General features: G+C 34.2%; 1 protein-coding gene across 1 annotated transcript in view; it reads right to left on the bottom strand.

Moving 5' to 3' along the window:
- Positions 1-1,376, bottom strand: part of TMEM87B (transmembrane protein 87B) — a 62,433-nt gene that overhangs the window by 15,340 nt on the left and 45,717 nt on the right. Inside the window, exons 12-13 of the mRNA XM_008581214.1 lie at positions 710-818; positions 571-629 (exon numbers count right to left, since the gene is read on the bottom strand). Of these exons, the coding sequence (XP_008579436.1) occupies positions 571-629; positions 710-818 (168 nt within the window). The remainder of the gene's footprint in view (positions 1-570; positions 630-709; positions 819-1,376) is intronic.

Raw genomic sequence — 1,376 nt, 5'->3', positions numbered from 1 at the left:
CTTCTCTCATTAAGTTGTTTCTAAGGCAGAAGTTCAGGATTTCCAGAGGGTTCTTTGCAATTGTTTATACAGAACTAGAAACCAGCTCCAAATCTCAAGAAATCTGAAAAAGAGAGCCTTTTTATATCTTAAATCTAAACATTGTATCTTCTTCCAACTAGAGAGCCCATGGAGACCATCTCCCAAATGTCCATATTGAGTATATCATCCCAGAAACATGCCGGGCTTAAGGTTTCCAGTCCCATTCAGATACAAAACCACCCAATTTTATGATGTGCAGGAAGAAAGATTTCCTGTTACTTTAAACTATACAAGGACAGAATTCTTTTTCAAAATATATAAATAGAAGTTAAGAAAAGGGCATGATAGGAAAAGAGTATTTAGGAGGAACTTTTAAAGATTCATTTAGAGGAGGCAAAAGGTTTTACAATTCTGTACAAGATAGTTCAAAGTGAACAGAACATCTCCACTAAAATTACCTATATTTACAAACTAACTTCTTCAAAATTCCACAATATAAAATAGTATAATTAAAAATGACTACTGTTTAAATAAGAAGATTATACTTACTGATTGGCATTTCGCAATTCTGAATGTCTTTGTTGTCCATACCATAAATACTACAGAAGCTGAAACACACAAAGTCACCTTTGAAGGAACATGCAATACTAAAATAATTTATTATAATAAGAAAAATTAAATAGCTTACCCAGCACAGCAAAGATAAGTGTATTTGTAAAATGCCTGTATAAAGAAAATTTCACTGTATTCTTTCTCAGCCTCAGAGTCTTCATAGTTTGTGCTAAACTTATAAAAATGTGAAAAGAGTTAAGGAATAACACTTCAAATAGTAATACATTGTTTAAAAAAGTAAGAATTTTCTACTACATTTCAAAAATCAGTACTGCTAAACACAGTTCCCCAAATTTGAAGCTAATGAAAACACAGAAAATATTATCTTAGCCAATACCGTACAATTATTATACTGACTTTATCATAGATTTCACTTTACAACTGACCATTGTCTGAACTAAATAAACAAACTTCAAGGAAACTAATGTAAGCAAGAAGACCTATGTGTTCCTTCAATGCCAGCCCTGCAACACAGGACAGGGCAGTGCACGCACTAAATCCGCATCCTCCTCCGATCATATACTCTATACAGATCATGACATGCCATTTGGCTTGTGCTTTTTTTTTTTCTTATTTTGTTCTTTCTAGTCTATTCTTGTTTTATTCTCTGAATGACCTTAATTAAGAAGGTAGGTCACCTATCAACTCCATTTTATAAGTTAAAAAATGGAAATATGTCGAATGGGCCGAGCCCGTGGCGCACTTGGGAGAGTGCAGCGCTGGGAGCGCAGCAGCGCTCCCGC

Source organism: Galeopterus variegatus, unplaced genomic scaffold (genome assembly GCF_000696425.1).
Source record: "Galeopterus variegatus unplaced genomic scaffold, G_variegatus-3.0.2 Scaffold2297, whole genome shotgun sequence".
Classification (NCBI taxonomy): domain Eukaryota; kingdom Metazoa; phylum Chordata; class Mammalia; order Dermoptera; family Cynocephalidae; genus Galeopterus; species Galeopterus variegatus.
Note: the sequence above shows the minus strand (reverse complement) of the source record. Positions and strands in the feature narration are given on the sequence as shown.